This window comes from Octopus bimaculoides, chromosome 3, assembly GCF_046866305.1.
Source record: "Octopus bimaculoides isolate indiv1 chromosome 3, ASM4686630v1, whole genome shotgun sequence".
In the NCBI taxonomy this organism is placed as follows: Eukaryota; Metazoa; Mollusca; class Cephalopoda; order Octopoda; family Octopodidae; genus Octopus; species Octopus bimaculoides.
The window spans coordinates 31,452,784-31,470,556 of NC_142930.1; the positions used below are offsets into that span (position 1 = coordinate 31,452,784).

General features: G+C 38.5%; 1 protein-coding gene across 1 annotated transcript in view; it reads right to left on the reverse strand.

The window, feature by feature from the left end:
- Positions 1–16,216, reverse strand: part of LOC106872355 (transcription factor SPT20 homolog) — a 40,938-nt gene extending 24,722 nt beyond the window's left edge. Inside the window, exons 1-2 of the mRNA XM_089348766.1 lie at positions 16,146–16,216; positions 8,293–8,426 (exon numbers count right to left, since the gene is read on the reverse strand). Coding sequence (XP_089204892.1) covers positions 8,293–8,390 — 98 coding nt within the window. The 5' untranslated portion in view covers positions 8,391–8,426; positions 16,146–16,216. The remainder of the gene's footprint in view (positions 1–8,292; positions 8,427–16,145) is intronic.
- Between the last annotated feature and the right edge of the window lie 1,557 nt (positions 16,217–17,773).

The window sequence follows — 17,773 nt, forward strand, 5'->3', positions numbered from 1 at the left end:
TATGCATTAGCTACATCAACCTGACCTTTCAAAGACATTCCTCTCAATCCATTTTTGAGTAAGAGTGGCTACTCTGCTCACTACCATTTCTCAATTCCTATCCATCTGGAGGTCTGGTCTGAACCAGATTCTATACACTTTCCCTTGAGCCCTCAGTTAAGCAACAGAAATCACTACTGGTCAACACAGACTGGCCTCACCAAATGCTTAGTTGCAAGATTTGTCTTGGTTTATGTGTGCTCCTGTACATACCTGGTATTCTCCCAGTTTGTGTTGATTACTTCTACATCTGAAATGTCAGACACCATGACAGTGATGTCATCCACATATGCAGACAGGACTCTCCTGTGACCCAGTTACAGTGAGATACCCCTTAAACTCTCTAGCACCAAAATATACAGGAGAGAGGAGTTTTTAAATCTTCCAGCATCATGTGGGAAACATTGCCTCAAAATATGATACATTGTTGAAGAAGCTATTACCAGAACTCTTCCTTGCAAAGTTTTGGAAATAGTGAGAGTATCAAGACCCTTATCTATTATTAAAATTTTGTTTTTGTTGGAGTCTACAAACTTCATTAACTCTTTGTTCTCCTTTTGGAGAACTGTGTAGTTGAGAAGCTCATCTGTGAGAGATTGCTGTAAATGTTCTTTCCATTTCTTATGACTGGAATGGTTCTTGTCATCTTGGTTGCTTTTGGTTTTGCTTCTTTTGTTGCTGATCTCTCACAGTTGTCCTTGGCATTGGTATTGTTGGTTTGTTCCTTGTTGTGTGTTCTTGTGATTGTTGACTTGTCACCTCAGTTAAGTAACTGAGTGCACCTTTTTCAGAGTTATTGAGTTTGGTGATCACAAACTTTTGGGATTTGGGTCTTAAGTCAGTATATTCACCAGCCACCCCTTTTTATCCTTTCTGAAGGTTGCACAACAGTTGCCTATTTGGGAGATTTTGTGTCATCCAAAGCTGCATCTACATCCAGGGGCTCAGCTGGATTTGTATTTGATTTCTTCTGTGTTGTTTATTGCTGTTGGTCATGATGGTAGTGACAAGGGATGAGTGCCTGCACCTTTCTCTAAGTAGAAACATATTTTGTTACTTTTGTAGTTGCCACTACAGTCCTCTTTGTGATTGCTGCAGATCTGGCATTGGGAGCAGCAGCGCAGAGTGACACACCACTTTTGACCTATTTACAGGTGAAGAGAAAGCTTCCAGGTGATCTGTTTTGCCACACATATAATGTTAGGGTTTTCTACCCTCCAAGACCACCTACATTTGCTTACACTCTCTGAAATAAAAGTCTTCAAGCATGGTCATTACTCTGGCCTGGTATCTACAAGGATGTCCTATGGGACATCTTGTAACTTTGGTCCTGAGACTCCTGAGAGGTACAGGCTATTGTAGCCATCGTACAAGCTTCCTGTTTACTGTTGCAGATAGCTACTAGAGTCCCGTGTTGCTTTCCTTGGGTAATGTATACTATGGAAGGCCCCCCCTCTCCTTCCAGACATGATATTTCTTAATTTTGTCTGAAGATGGATATCATAGCTTCCTTTTTGAGCAACTGATGCACTTGTAAATAATGTTTCTCTTTTTCCATACACACCATCTCCTTTACTGAACATGACATGACTCCAGAGCAACAATATCATTTTTATATGTTCAACAGCATCTACATTACATTCCAGAGGATGAGAAATTCATTGATCTGTTACATACACAAAGGATGTTTTTACCTTTATGGATTTGTCATTATTCCTGTTGTTGATGCTGTCCTTATAGATTATGTTACTGTTGTTTAAGTTGCTGTTTTGTGGTGGCAGCAGCTGCTAGCTATTACTGTTGTTGTTGTTTATATTATTGTTGTTGCAGCTGCTGGCACTAGTGCTGTTGAAGTTGCCCCTATAGCTACTGTTGATTGTTCTATTATTGTCATTGGTTTCCTTACTGATGTTAGACATCTTCTTGTTACTGCTGTTGGTTTTACTGTTTTTAGGTTCTTTGCTACTTTCAATGGAAAGTGGCTACCACCCCACATTGACAACATACTGGTGAATAGCTAAAATCATTTAGGTACAACGAAGGAAAAGAGACAAGTACATTTTCTCCTAAAATCATTTAACTTGTGCTGGTCATTTAGTGAAGAAATTTTGCAAGAAACTATAAATCTGAAACTGTTATGCAGCAGGTGAACACCCATTCCATGATTAGAACAGGATGAAGCTTTCTCAGCAGAAACACAGATATATCCATAAAATAATGGTTAAAATTGCAACACCCATAAATGGTAAACGAAGAGGCCTGAAGTTTTGAGTGGGTTGAGCTAGTCAATTATATCAACTCCAGTTCTCAACTGGTACTTATTTTATTGACACCAAAAGGATGAAAGGCAATTGACCTTGGCAGAATTTGAACTCAGAATGTAAAGATGGAATAATGGGGTTTCTAAAGTGAGTAGTAAACTACAAATTGGAAGGGAAGAATACTAAGAATGGTCAAGTTTCTATAAACAGACTTATATGTTTATTCTACTGGCTAATGTGATAGAGTGGGTAGAGAAATCAGGGAGAAAGAAAGAAGTGTATATTGATATATGCACGCACACATACATGTGTGTGCATGCATTATTATATAAGGGAGAATATACAAAAAATAACAACAGACGAGGACAGGTGGTGTAAATAACAAAAGTATATATTAGTATGACGCTCGGGAATACGGAAAGTCTTTGACGTTTCGAGCTACGCTCTTCAACAGAAAGAATACGGAGACAAGGAGAAAAACACGGAGAAAAAAAATTGAATAGTGTTCAGTCAACGGTCAATCATAATAATGGCCGATCATAACAATGACTGACCGGAAGTTAGAAATTCTTATTTCAGGAGAGCTAAGAAAGGGGGAGATAACAAACGGTGATCGGGAACGAGGGGCTGTGTGTGGGAGGTAGACTGCTGGTGATCTTGACGTATGTAGTGTGAAAATGGGGGAAGGGAGAAAGGAAGAAAGTAGTTGGTCAGTTGTAGTGTGTGCGTGGTGTGATGCGAGGGTATTGGTGTGGTGTGCGTGGTGTGATGCAAGAGTATTGGTGTGGTGTGATGTGAGGGTGTTGGGAGGTGGGGAAAGCCTGCATACTTGTCTATTTAAACCCGTATGAATGCATGTATATATATATATATATATATATATATATATATATATATATATATATATAGGGTTGGTGTGAGAGACCAGATCTGGCCAGTTTGAACATAAATCAGGCAGAATACTTTTGGCCGGATATGGCTGGTTTAAATGTTAAAGGGTTAAGTCCACTAACAAAATTCATATGTTTGTTCCTATCTGTTGTGGGCATGTCTCAAAGAGTCCATCAAGCTGACTGTGTGTACATGTGACAAGATGTGATTGGTCGATGCAGCAGCAGCTAGCTGAGCAGCTTTGTGTAATTCTGCAGTTCTGAGTTGTGTTCACTTCCGACATTGTCACATTACAGACAATCTTACAGTGTCAGCGACAGCAGTGTAGATTATTAGCTTATCGCTATGGAAGGTGAAGATGTTTTTGTTTGGCCTGAGGATGAAGGGCCTGTTGGGAAGTCTGCAATGGCTGTGGGTAAGGTAGAGGTCACTCAGGTTGAGAGCCAGGAACCTTAGAACTCGTGGTCCCACATGGAAGCCTATTTTGTCCTTATGTCAAGGAGTAAGAGGAATACCAAAATCCTGTACTTCCAGTACATCATGTGCCAGCCCAAGGAGATTACCATCAAGGGACAAGCGGTGAGCCTCTACAACTTGAAATCGCATGTCAAGAGGAAACACCCAGCACATGCCATCCAGTTTGAGGAGAGGAACAAAGCTGGCTCTTTCCGTGGGAAACAGATAATCTTCTGGTAGCAGTGCCAGTAGCCAGTCATCACAACAATGTGCAAAGAAAGCATGTCAGCCCAGAATTGGCGAGGCATTTGCCCAAAATGCTGGCAGTGGCATTTGTTAGTTTATGGTGGAGAAAAGGATTGTAGACTTGTTTGTCGACAACATGCTACCACTGCATGTAGTGGAGTCCTCCACCTTGGTCAGCTTGATCAAGACACTGAACCTCAGCAACACATCAATGTCCCACCGCACTCTGGGCAGGATGATCTTGGCCAGCCATAAACAGGTGGAGGAGTATCTTACAAGGTATTTATAAATCAAAATTATACAAGATTATTAATTTATTATTGTGATGAACTTCATATTTTCTTAATTAATGTAATAAAATGTATAATAGTTAACTGAAATAAATGTCATAATATATAATATATGTACAGCAAAACAGCAGTCTTTAATGAAATAACTAATAAATGAACCTTAATTTCTGAACTTATTAAATTCCAACCATCATTCCATCCCTCATCTCAGTTATTCATCACCCGTAACGTGTCACCTATCAAGGTAGTGTCACTATTTTCGAAAGATTAATAACAAGGCTTTCAATTATAAGCAATATTTCCATGAATTTAGAACAGCCTAGTAACGAATGTTAAACTATAATCTGTGTGATTTCTATAAACACAATATATTCATAAGATACTGCGATCAAATGTCTTGCCTCCGTCCTACCGACAAAAAATTGTACAAACCACGTGCTCACAAAAACCATTGTAGCTTGCATGGAGATGTGGATGAGAGGCTAGTTTTTTGGGGTTTTTTAAACTTTTTTTTAGTAGGCCTTGATTTTATAATTCTCACATTGCCATTTTGTGAAATCAGTCACTGATTCCAATGGCATTCTCCATAGTATTGATAGGGTGAGTTGGACTCTACCAGCTGTGATGGAGTGAGCATTACTGGTGAGTATAAATTTCCTATACGAAATTAGCATGTTAATCTAATGCATCTTGCACAGAGTGGGGAGAGTTTTCTCCCATCAATATGATGAGACAATTTGTTTTTGTGGTTAAGGAATCTATGACTCCTATTTCTAGCAACGCTGGTGCTCACTGTACCCTTGTCACTCTTAGTAACAGTGAATTATTTCCTTGTTCGTTTTAAATTGCTGCTAGCCACCTTGATTATTATTATTATTATTATTATTATTATTATTATTATTATTATTATATAATTTTAAGTTTTTAACTTTACAACTTATGTCTCTTTACAATTTAACATTTTAAAATTACAAGTTGCTCAAGGATATCTCCCATGGCAACCACTGCGGATTGTTGGTCTGCCCACAACAGGTCCTACCTGGGGATGACGGCACACTGATTGGACTCCAAGACCCGCACAAGACAACATGCCATCCTGGCTTGCTCTCAGCTCAGAAGACATCAAAGGTTTGATGTTCTCAGCCAGACCATAGTGGACATCCATTACAAGTTCCATCTGCAAAACAAGGTAACTAGGACCACGATGGACAACAGCAAAACTTTAAGGCATTTATGCAGATTGGTACAGAAATTGATCTCTTGCCAGACATTCCTGAGGCTGCTGCCGATCCAGACGTGGAGGCTATCATGGATGTGAACCTGGACATGGATCCCAAGGCTGGGGATGTGGACAAAGTTGAGTACATCTCTGTTGATACCATCCTTGACAGCAGCCTGGGTCTAAACCTGCCAGTGCACACGAAGTGCGCAGCCCATACCTTCAACTTGGTAAGCAGCATGGATGCCGACAAGGCTCTTGACAGCGCTTCATTCAAGCTGGCCTACAGGAAGGCCATATCCAAGGCACATCAGCTGTGGAATCTGCAGAGCCGCAGCACAGTGGTGGCAGATAGCATTCTGGACGCATCAAAAAGGAGGATGGTGGTCCTCAACAGTACCAAATGTAACTCTACCTATGACTCTGTTGTTGTCCTCAACGACCTGCTGGAGAAGAATAGGGGAGCTGTCCACAGAGTTACGACACAGCTAAAGCTGTAGACCTTCACTGATTCTGATGTCAACTTCCTGATGGAGTACGCCCAGGTGATGTCTAATGTTGGCAAGGCTTTGAATAAAATCCAGAGGGAGGACCAAGCTTATCTTGGGTGCCTTCTGCCAACTGTAGCAGCTGCCATCATGAAGTTGAAGGAGGCCGAATTCAAACATCTCCTGTACTGCAATCCTCTGGTAGATGCGATACTGGCAGGCATCATGGAAAGGTTTGGGCTCCTCCTAGAAGACCTGGAGTGCCAAGTGGCCGCTACCTTCCATGCCAAGTTTCACCTGTTCTGGCTGAAGCAGTATAATAACTGCCAGGTTAGCAGAGTAATGAACGCCATGGAGACCATTATAGAGACAGCCCTAATGGAGACCAAGGAGGAGGGCTGCAGCACCACCAGCAATGAGGATGAGGAAGATGATTTTTTTCAGCAACATCACCCAGTTCCGAGAGAGCAGGAGCCACAAGTCACTAAAATCCAAAGTGCAGAACTTGGTGAAGACCTGGCTGGAGGCTGTCTCAAAAGAGGTCCTGACTGAAGTCACTTTTTTGGATGAGCAGGTCTTGATCAACCTGTTCACCAAGTATAACAGCACCATCCCATCCAGTGCTGCAGTTGAGTGCCTAAAAGATATTTTGAGGGCCAAGTGAGCCACCCTGTCAGATGGTAACTTTGAGAGGATTATGTTTATGAAGGGCAACCAGCATTTATATATATAAGGATTTACTTTTCGTAATGAGATAAAAAACCAAGGCTGTGTATATTTTATAACACTTATAAATAGGTCTAACAGCTGTTTCTAGGATATTTATATCCCTTCATCGGAGACAATGTGAGAGGATGGTTAAGCAATAGTTAATTTAGATAAGATAGGAAATAGAGAGTGAAATGGAGGAACGAAAACAGATGTGAGATATGCAGGGATATTGTATTTATAAATCCATTGTTTAGGCAGAATGGTATACATATAAGATTCCAATACCTTATGAGTAAAATCCAATAGTCTTTAAAAATGCTCATTCCAAGATTATATACAGTGTTATTGAATCAAGGGTTTTATTTAAGAGAGAGAGAAAGAGAGAGATGAAGTAACAGGAAGATGAGATATTCATGACTTTGTAAAGAGCATGTAAGAGTGATGGGTGGAACAAATTTTTTTTTAAATTAATAACTGATTCAGAAATTAGATTTACTGAAAACTTACTAATATGTCACCAACCACAAGAATAATGAGATCTAACATAAGCACACTGCCATAAATTTAAGGGAGGGTACAATTTATTTGATTGATTCCCAATGCTTCACTGGTATTTTTGTATCAACACTGGAACAATGACAGGCAAAGACAACCTCAACAGAATTTAAACTGAGAATGTAAAGGGATGTAAGTAAATACCACAAGGCATTTTGCCCAACATTCTGAAGGAGAAGGACATTGTTGATTAAATTGATCCCAGTACATGAGTGGTATATATTTTATCAATATCCACAATATTTCAACTCAGACAGTAGTACAACTGGATACAGTGCAACACAAAACAAACATAAATGAGCCACAGCATGTGTGAGTTTTTTTGCTGCATCTAGGGAAAGTGGCAGCATCTACAGTTTTTGCAGGCTCTCTTAGACAAGTGAAGTTGATGCCATCAATGTCTCTGGAACCTTTCTAAGCTGACACTTGTGGCAAAGACTTGAGCAGGAAGGGAATTCCAGAGGGCTGACATTCTAGGAAGGAAGGACTGGACATAGTGCCTGGGGCAGCCAAACAAAGGGTGATGAGAAAAGGAGAGACAAGTAGATCAGGAATGCATGATTGGAGGTGCCATGAGCATAGTAGTTGAAAATACAGAAAGCAAAGGTAGCAAGCTTATGGACCAGAGACTGGAACAATCTGAGTGATTTTATGCTAATCACTCAGGTGGCCTTTTCTCTGGATGTGACTAAGATGTCTATGTGCATCAATCCAGATGTGAGAGCAATACATCCCTGCAGGCCTCACCCAAACTTTTAGGGTGCCAATAATTTTGTGGGGCTGGAGTATGTTTGAGCATTAAAGGGAAAGGTCAGTCACTGGAATGCAATCTTTGCTATATGTCATGGCTGTGATTTCAGTAGAAGTCCTCAGTTATAGACAGGCCCAACATTTGAAGCAACTGTGCAGGCCTTAATTGCTTGCTGATCTTGATCTCTCTTATATCCAGTTTTTCATTCAGCTTACTTGTACTCTGACGTTCACATACGCAAACACATAAATCAATCAAAGCATGCCTGCTTTGCATCTTTCTAGCCTTTGCAGGTCTTCTGCATTTAAGGCCTACATAACTCATTTCCATGTAACATCACAATACAAACACAAGTACCAACCACACAAACAATAAAGAAACTTACCCTTTGTATATGGAATTGAGTCCTGATGATGTGTTGTTGTTGTTGCTGCTGCTGCTGCTGTTGTTGTTGTTGCCATTGGAAAGCACTGGATAATCCATCTTTAGTGAGGGCTAACTGCAGTGAACAGTTATAAACTGTCAATAAATGAAAACAGCAAAAATAGAATACAATTTTGAATCACATGACCATACATGTGTATGTGACATAGAGTGAACACTAATTCAATATAATGTAACAGACTTAGACAATACCCCATCCTATTTGATGCTGATTTGGCTATATTGAGTTTTCCAAACCTCCATAAAGATTGCCTCAGATCATTAAGATTTGTATTTGAAAGAAATATGACAGTTTGAGCTATGTTTGGACACGTATCCCGTGTACTGGAAAATGATGCCAGTATCAATAAATGAAGTAGCCCTTGGGCCAGTGACCACTACTTTGCATCAAATTTTGGAGAATATGCCACCATGACCCAAAATCATGAAATAGATACTTTGTATCACATGTACAAGTTCTTTGGCAAAAAGCAACCATTGTTTCTGATTTGCTGACTGCCTTGAGGAACCGTGGTATTCTGCTGACAAGTCACAGCTTAAAGCTGCTTTAAAAATGTTGGTTAGCTTATAAGTGAATAAGTAAATCTAAATATTGATAGTTGTTTGAAATTATTTTTACACCCAAACACAGCATGAAACATCTGTATATGGAAATAATAACCAGTATGAAACCAACATACTGAGGCTACTACTGTTTCTATGACAGAAACGTCCTGTTAATTATAACCTGCCATCAAAATTTCAAGTAAATCTATGTTCTAAGCACTTGCCTTAGAGAAATAGATTAGAAAAATATCTTTGTTGTTATTAGGCTTAGAATATAAATCAACATGAAATTTTGATGGCAGATTATAATTTACATCATTATCATCATCATTTAACGTCTGCTCTCCATGTTCGCATGGGTTAGATGGTTTGACTGAAGCTGATGAGCCAGAAAGCTGTACCAGGTTCCAGTTTGATTTGGCAAGGTTTCTACAGCTGGATGCCCTTCCCAACGCCAACCACTCCAAGAGTGTAATGGGTGCATTTACGTGCCACTGGCATGGGTACCATTTACATTACATGGCACTGGCAGCGATCCTGGCAATTCATGGTTGCCATTTGCATGGCACTAGCAATGACTACGACCAATAGCCACAATTCCCGAGGTACCAATTTACATGGCATCATCGATGACCATGACTACAATGCACAGGTGTCATTTACATGGCACCAACATTGACCCTGATGATTCACAAGTGCCATTTACATGGTACCATCAATAGCCACAACTACAATGCGTGGGTGTCATTTACATTGCACCAGCAGCGACCGCAACGAGTCATTTGCATGGCACCAGCAATGACCATGACTACAATGTACAGGTGTCATTTACATGGCACCAACATCAACCATGACAATTCACAAGTGCCATTTACATGGTACCATCAACATCACAACTATGATGCACAAGTGTCAGTTACATAGCACCAGCAACAAATGACCACAACTACAATACACAGGTGCCATTTACATGGTAATGACTGCGATGCACTGGTGCCATTTACATGACATTGGTGCAGCCACAACTACAATTTCATTTGGCCTGATGAGTCTTCTCCTGCACAGCATATTGCCAAAGCTCCCATGAGTTCTTTACATTCAGTCGTCTTTCATAGTGACACTTCCAAGCCTCTTTCTTTGCAGAGTCACTAACTGCAAGTGAACCATCATCCATACAAACACATTTTTCTCTCACAACATCACAATTATTCCTAAGCCAAAGCATTTCAAGCTTCTGGTCCTCATGCTGTAAGACATTGGCAAACTTTTCCCTTTCTGCTTCACTCCCAGCTAAGTACACCTGCTTCCTAGCTTTTCTTCTAGCTGCCTGACATAATTCCTTGCTATCACCATTCTTCCAGTCATTCCAAGCCTGTTTCTTTGCTTTAATGGCCCTGTCAACCACCTTTTTCCACCACCACGTCACCCTTGGCCTGGCTAGGACTTTGCACCAACCACAAATTTGGTCTGTACCACTCAGCAAGTTGTCCTGATGGAACTTCTGCTTAACCTCTTTGCTACAAGTCTGTAACTCCCCCTCATCATCATCATCATATGCTTCATTTAGGACATCTCTAAATCTCTGACTAATCAAAGGATTCTTAAGCTTCCATAGCCTTCTTTTCTAAACTGGCTTGCTTCTTGGAATCTAACAAGCCAGTAGTTTAAAGTCCCCAATGAGTGACTTTGCTGTGGAGTGCATTCTTCTCCAGGAAACGCCTTTGCATTTATGAGCAGCCATGAGTCTCGCTTTCTGGTGAGAATATAGTCGATCTGGCTAGCATGGCCACTAAATTTACAGGTTATCAAGTGAATGGGTGGCTTTCTGAAGTTAGTATTGCAGATCATTAGGTCATTTGTGTCACAGAACTCCAGCAGCCTTGTACCCGCCTCATTTCAGGAACCAAATCTGTGTCCCCCATGTACCCCATGGAATATACCTGAGTGCCGCTCAACATGTCCATTGAAATTACCAACCACAAAGATAAGGTCACGGTCATTTGTCTTTGAAGTGGCCAGCAGAAGAGTGTCATAGAAGCAGTTCTTCTGTTCATTTGGCAGACCTGGTTGGGGGACATAGGCCAAGATAATTGTTGCCATGCTATTCTGCAAAACTAGTCTAAGCTTAAGTACTCTATCACATATTCTGACTACTTCAATCACCTTATTCACCCATTTCTCTGCTAGAAGTATGCCAACATTTCCTAGACCATTGCTGTTGCCCTCCCAGAAGAATTTATACCTCACTTTAAAAAAGAAGTTTGGATCAAAGAATCAAGGGTAGCCTTGGCATGTTGGTTTATCAACATTATAGTTAACTGTTACAAGGGTAAAGGAGATGCCTTAGATAAAATTACAGAGGTATCAAACCGCTGGACCAGGTCTTGAAAGTTATTATTGTAGCCCAATTAATTAGAAACAGTTAGAGTAGATAAGATGCAGTTTGGTTTTGTGCTTGGTAGAAGTACTATTGATGTTATCTTTTTAGTCAGTCAACAGCAGAGTATTTAGCTAAGAGTAAACCATTATACTTGGCATTTGTCAGTCTGGAGAAAGCCTTCAGCCAAGCCCCTCCCTGTGATATGGTAGTCTCTGAGGATGCTAGGGATAGATGAATGGCTTGTGAAAGCTATGCAAGCCATGAGTACAGTGATGAATTTCAGATGCAGGTAGGCATGCATCAGGTCTCAGTTCTCAGTCCCCTCTGTTTATCATTGTCCTCCAGGCCTAAGACTGGCTGCCCCTCAGAACTACTATATGCTGATGATAATGCACTCAGTGGAATCTGTCACAGAATTAGAAAAGAAATTCCAAGTGTGGAAGCAAACTTAGAATCAGAAGGTCATTAACTTAACACAGAAGAGGTACAGTGGAATCACAGGAAGGTTAAAAGAGAAAGTAGTTTTTGTATGTGGAAAGTGCACAGATGTCATAGTCTAAGGTTACACAAGAAATTGATGTTCTCAAATTCCCTGGAGATTCCTTAGAGGTAGTAGATAGCTTCTGTTACCTAGGTGACCTAATTAGCAGTGGAGGAGGATGTTCTGAAAATGTAGTCAATAGAATAAGAATAGGATGGAGAAAGTTCAGAGAGCTATTATCTCTATTGGAAGAGGTAATACAATTTGCCTTTATGAATGAAAAGCAGATAGCATATTTGTGTACATACAGCAATGCTCCATGGTAGTAAGATTTGGGCCCTGAATGCAGAGAACATGCAAAGACCAGAGAGAAATAAAGCTAGAATGCTCTGTCCAACAAAGTGCAAATGTACTGAGAGAAAAGTTAGGCATCAAAGGAATTAGATGCAACATACAGGAGAGAAAATTGTACTGGTTTGATCATGTGATGTGTAAGGATGAGGACAGTTGCATAAAGAAATGCCAATCACTTAAAATGGATGGAACCTGTCAAAGAGGGAGACCAGGGAAGATATAGAATGAAGTATTGAAAACTGATCTCAAGATGCTGGACCTTACAGAGATGACAGGCATTTTGCTGTGCTCTATAAGATCCATCCATTACAGTAAAAACGACATCCCATAACCACTCAGTTATACTTGTATGTACATGCAAGGACCTGTACCCCATCATTTTCATCCCTTCCTCATCTATGATACTACGCAGCTACTTTATTCACTTGAGAACAGAATATGCACATATCACATAACTGTCTCCAACATTCCTCAATCATCACTGCCCACACTATTTCAACCCATCACCACCCACTCCTTTCTGTGCCTTCAGCCAACTGTTCTCTTTCCCCTCGGGTCATACTCCATTCTAAACACCTCTCTTATCTACTGTCATTCTCAATGCCCTCCCATATCTACCATCATGACCCACCCATCTACTACAACTCATTATGTATCCCTATATCTCTACTATTCCTAAATTTTGCACCTACTTTGTTTTCTATTCTCCTACTTTAGCCATTCCTATATCTCTCATTTTACCCCTCTCAGTACTAGTATTTCCCATCATCTACACTTCCACCCTTTCTAATCACTCACAACATTAACCTCCACCTGTTTACTCGCCCTCACACTCCTATGAAAGCACTCTCTCACTCTTCCCATAACCACTGTTTGTATCCTCTCTTTTGCTCACCTCCTTGTTCCTTGAGAATTTGCTCAAACACCACATCACTACCTTCAGCCATCTATCTCCTCTATAGCAAGGCACCTATGCTTGTCCCTCCATCATACTTTAAACTTTCAACACCTGGCATAAAGCCACCCACCTCTGCCTTCCTCTCCCAAATATTTCCTCTTAGTAACAGGAGTCTTTTCCTTTTCCTTCTTGCAAGTTTCATGGTAACCTCACTAGTGTCAGTAACATGTAAAAACCTTCCAGTACTCGCTGTAGAATGGGTGATGTTAGAAACATCGAAACCATACTAAAGATAGCATCAGAGCCTGACACAGCCCTGCAGCTTGCCAGTTTCCTGTCAAACTGTTCAAGCCATGCCAACATGGTAAGTGGAAGTTAATGATGACGATATTTTTCTAAATTCGTTGTTATTGTTCAAAATTAATTGATTCAAACGCAATGTATTTAGAAAGAAATACGGTAGCAAAAGGGTCAACAGTCCTAGTATTAGCATAACTGAGCTGTTTGTGCTTTAATCTTGGCAATAATGTCCAGTAGGGGTTGAAACAAAATTCTCTGTCTCACTCAGTGCGTGTATGTGTGTGTGAATGCATAAACATTGTAAGTGAAAGTGTCAATCATTTCGACCATCAACTGCCTCAGGGTGTGTCAAATGTCATCTTTCTAATGACACAAAAGTCATGACAGCATTTTCAACTCTTTCCTATAAATTTGAAACATCATGCATGACAGCAAGTTCTTTGTAAACTTGGTTTTAATAGCTAAATGGAATCATAAGTTTTATTTAACCCCTAATGCTCTTGAGAAAGGCATTAACGTCATTACTATTTCCCCCTTCCTTCAGATTTATATCTGAAGTTTTATGCCTTTCAAGGAAATCAACATCATAGTCTTTAAAATGAAGATATCGTCCAAAATGAAGTACATGTAACAAATTGTTTGACATCACAGTAATAATAATGATTATGAAGTCAAGATCGACATTTTCACGCATGAGGCACAAGATCACAAATTTGCGTTAATTGTACACGCCTTGTATTTTATTGGCACTCTCGATCCTAGTTGAATAGTCGATGCGTACAACCTAACAACTGTCAAGGATGTAGTACTTGTGCTCCTTCATTTACGCCACTATAAGGGGTTTTTTTTATAACTTTAACCCAGCGACATTTAATGGGGTCGGTAAGTAGGGTTTGTGAGGTACGTACCTCCCTCGAGGATTTTTAACGAGGCGTGTGAAGAGAAATGGCGGTATTCCTTAAATTTCAAACACAAACAAGTACAAGAAACTAAGGAATGATAAAGAAATATTTCTCACGACAAAAATAACGTTTTTTCATACTCTTATTTTCGTTTTCATTTTACGTCAATTTTGATGTTAAACATATTTCTTAATCATTCAGGTGTGTTTTTAGCTTTGAGCTTATAAAAATCTGGATAAGAAACCGAAGGACCAACAGCACCAATTGGAAATCGAAACCTAATGGCAGACTCCAATGGCCAAGAATTTATTTCTACTTTACAGCAACAACAGAGCAGCCATCACATGGACCATTTATTACATATATAGACATATCAACACTGCCACAAGTTAAAAATAGGTCATTTTTTAACAAAGACTAAAAATTTGATCTTGATATAAAATTAGACAGAGAATCAATCGATTTTGTTCTTTTACACACACACACACACACACACACACGCACGTGTGTGTGAAGCTCAAGGGGAAAGTCGAGTTATTTTTCTTTACAATAATATACATAATTAATTAGAATATCAAAGACCGAAATTCTGAGTTTCCAATCCAAACCATTATTTTATCATTATTATTAGTAGTAGTGGTGTTAGATAAGTAATAGACATTCATAACAAGCTAGTATGAGTGTAAGGAGGAAGCAAACATTCGATCTGGTTCAAAACAAATAAACAGAAATATGATGTGACTTAGCGGATTTTATTGTAGATATTTTAGCAAGATAATTTGGAGAGAAATCACAATCAGTAATTGTAGAAGAATTTTAAGACAAAAACAAACAATTGTGTACGTCTTTGAGAAAACAAAAACATTACTATCTTACACAGGTACATGAATATTTGACACCTTACAGATACAAGAACACAGATATTCAGACAGAAGAAAACGAACATGTGTAGCTGTCAATTTTCCCCCCAAGGATCGTAATTAGTTAGGTGAAATGCAGTAAATTGAAACCGGGGTGCAAAGTTAGTTCGGCTCATCGAAAGCAAAATCTATGTTGACACAGTAGATACGAATATAAAACTGATGTTTCAAAACAGTTAGGTTTATAATAAACGAAACAAATAAAAATTAATCAAACTTCCTTAGAAATCTAATTCCACATAACTCAATTAAATTATATATACGTACATACACACACATATGCGTGTGTGAGTGTATTTGTGTATATATATATATATATATATATATATATATATATATATATATATATATATATATACACACGAGTGAGAGATCGTCTCAGACATAAATTCTGTATTATTATATGCTTTTTAAAGAAAAACATTACTTGAAGTTACAACAAAATAAAAACTGTTCTGAGTGAGTTTAATAATAAACAAGTTGAGAAATAACGTTTCTAAGACAATTTTCCTTATAAAATCAGAGTACATCTTATAATGAAAATTGCTTGAAAACTAATTTCGTTCACATACACACAACTACTTGATCTAAATAAACAAGCACCAGACAGCTTGTGAGTAAATAACATAACCAGAAGATGTGAGGTTCATGCCTTTCTCAGACATTTACAGACCAAAGTAAATAATTTCCTAATTTATTAATCGAAATGGATTAAATAGGGTATTATTATAAAGATGATATGATCATAACATAAAATTGAAACAATTTTAAATATGTACGCAATAATTTTAGCAAATGCATGAACGTCACATCTTCCTTGTGCACAAAACAACAAACTGTTTGCAATAATATGTATTTTGATCAGGGACTGATCAGAGAAATGAACATAATTGTTTGCAATAAAAAGAAATCATAAATAGAAAGGGGAAGGTGATGTATGAAGTAGTAACAAAAAAGACACTGTTTTCACGCTAGTTAATTTCTTTTGAGAAAAATCATGATCAATCACCAACCTTTAATCGAGAATTTATCAGAGAGAGTCGGTTACATGTAGTATCCGCAGACATGCCGTCGCCATTAGCATAGTGTATTTCCGGTTGCAGTATGGATTTTGAGGGAAACTTCATTAAATGTTATTATCACAGATACCGTTTTATTATCTTAAAACTAAGTATTTTCCCCTGAAATATATTCTAATGATGGAATCATATTAAAGAAAATACGATCAGGAGAAAATTTTTTTCTTTATAATATATTTCCTAGTTCATCCGGTCTCGTCTTCAAACGGTGATTATTTCCCCTGGTATTACACACCCTTATTTCAATACACTTGTCAAAGAGAGAGTGAAGTTTAGTGAATGTGGTGAGAGGAGTCACGAATGCACATGGGTAGATGGCAAGAAGTTAAAATAATCGAAAGATGAAAGACTTGCAATAAAAAATAGAATAAGCAAATAAATCATACCGATCTACAATAGTTGACGAAGATTAAAACTAATGATTAAATATAGATTTATTACTATTTGAAATGGAAATCATTAACAGGATAGAATATTTTTAGGAATAAAGATTACCTCTCTTAGCAAATGGATCTCCCCTAACATAGCAGAATCTTCCTTCTTATCACTCCTCAACCTCAGTTGTACCTTATATTTACTGCTCATTTTACTTTCAATTCCTAGAGGAAAACCCAACAGAATGTTCCATTTCCCAAAAGATCTTTCTGAACATGACAACTTCCAGTATATTACCCTCACTTCCAATATCTCATGGTGATGGATTCAGTAGTAAATAGCTGCCTCAGTGATCACCTTAATTTTATTTCCTGTCACACAAACCATCAAAACAGCTTGCATATATGATTGATCAGAGATTTGCTTTTTTGCATCACACACCAGAAATCAATCATCTTGAGAAATTAGTTCAAAACAATATTGTTACCCTTGATATCAGCAAAGTATGCAATTGTATAATGGTAAGAGTACTACCTACTAAAGTTACTTGCCTAAGATCTCCAAAAATCTTATCTTATGAATTAGGAGTTTTAACAGTCTACATAAATGGGTTCTTTCAGATCAACAATCTATTTCTACCTTGTTATTTCAAATCACATACATTCTTATGAAGACGATACTATATTTTACTCCTTTCCAGCATTTTATACTTACAGGTGTCAATCCAAATACAATCTAGACACCTTTCACTGATTTAACTGAGACCTCAAAAAATAGCTTCTAATGGATACATGATACCACCAAGATACAATCAATACTTGCATAAAGGAAACAATCTCACATCAGTTCACTTCTCTTCACATGAGCAATACATTACATCCTCCCAACTTATGAATTAAAGCCCTTAAGATATCTATAAATGCTGGACTTCAAAATCTCTAACAAACTTTTATAGCTACCATCTATATAACATTACTAAAATTGCATCTTAAAGACTAGGCTTTCTCTTCTAACTCTAATACAGCTTTATCCCTAAACAGTTGGTGGCCCACTACAAAGTTCTAGAGGGCAAGTTTTAGTTTTATTAATATCTGGGGCCATCAGGAAAGATCATTTGAGTTTGTGAGGTCTAGATTTTGTAGCAATTTTCAGGGTCATAATTGCATATTGTCCAAGACTATAGAGAG